The following is a 1,363-nucleotide window of genomic DNA, read 5'->3' as shown; positions in this document are numbered from 1 at the left end:
ATATTCTTGGTGTACATTATAAGCAATCAATCTCAACACAAATTTATCATGATAAAAATAAGCCATGAATTACTAGAATTTGCCTTGCTTAGAAGACCAAATTAAATCTGACTTCACAGAAATGCATGGGCATTATTCTGAGTAAGTACTATTCACCATAAGAGAGGGCAAAAAGCACTGAAATGTCCTTCTTTGTAAGTGTAATGTCTATAAATATGTAGACATTGTTCTGGATTACCCAGGTTTGCCCTAATAAAGGACTACAAGGGTATACAAGCCAAGAGATGTCAATGATATATCTTCTTATTTGCATAGTTGAAACTCAGAAACCACAAATATCTCACAGTTGCTTTAAAGTGATGTTCTTTTCAGAAGGGTAGAAATTAGCTGAAGCTAAGATTAGAAAGCACAATGGATATTGGGGTGAAGATCTTCACCTTCATGCTAATCAGTGTCACAGGTAAGACAGGTTTTGAGTTCAGAATTTAATATTATTTTCCCTGGAGAAATTTGTGTCTAAGATAAACTACCTTTCATTTTGTTTCTACAATATTTTGGATGTTATCAGTTTATTTGTGTATTTCTATGTCTACTAATTTTGTATCTTTTCTTCTTTATCCTGATCATAGTGTCCAGGGGAGAAATTGTGCTTACCCAGTCTCCAGCATCCAAGGCTGCATCTCATGGGAAGAAGGTGACCATCACCTGTAGTGCCAGTTCAAGTGTAAGGACCAGTTATTTGAACTGGTACCAACAGAAGCCAGGCACTACACCCAAACTCCTGATTTATGGTACATCCAACCTGGCTTCTGGAGTCCCTACTCGCTTCAGTGGCAGTGGGTCAGGAACATCTTATTCTCTCACAATCAGCAACATGCAGAGTGAAGATGTTGCCACTTTCTTCTGTCAGCAGTCGGATAGTTACCCATTCACACAGTGCTATAGACTGGAACAAAAACCCTTTATCTACTTAGAGCCCAGCTGCTTCCTCCTAGAATTGATATATGGACAATGGTTTTAGTGTTATGTGGCAGAGTCTCTCAGATTTTTCTCAATGGAGTTTTGATATCTATCTATCTATCTATCTATCTATCCATCTTTCTGAATCTATATATATATATATATATATATATGTGTGTGTGTGTATAAGTGTGTATGTACATGTGTATATACACTTCCTACTTTTAATATTTTACATATTTATACTTTTATGTTTGTCTGATAGAATGTTTTTTACCTCTATCAATTTTATTGAAAATTAAAGAAAAACTTTCTCCTGGAAATGTACCTTGGATGTCACATGGTAATATTGAGTTTGTAGTGATAACTGTGGAAAAAAGTTTACTTACAAGTGGCCAAGCAG

At 35.6% G+C, this 1,363-nt stretch overlaps 1 gene segment (V, D, J or C); it reads left to right on the top strand.

The window, feature by feature from the left end:
- Positions 1 to 411: 411 nt before the first annotated feature.
- On the top strand, positions 412 to 1,021 carry LOC113838865. The segment is given in 2 exon segments: positions 412 to 460; positions 630 to 1,021. Coding segments are annotated over 2 exon segments (441 nt in total).
- The last annotated feature ends 342 nt before the right edge of the window (positions 1,022 to 1,363 follow it).

The sequence above is a fragment of the Cricetulus griseus genome, chromosome 8, assembly GCF_003668045.3.
Source record: "Cricetulus griseus strain 17A/GY chromosome 8, alternate assembly CriGri-PICRH-1.0, whole genome shotgun sequence".
NCBI lineage: Eukaryota > Metazoa > Chordata > Mammalia > Rodentia > Cricetidae > Cricetulus > Cricetulus griseus.
The sequence above is the reverse complement of the archived record's forward strand: the minus strand, read 5'-3'. Positions and strand labels throughout refer to the sequence as shown.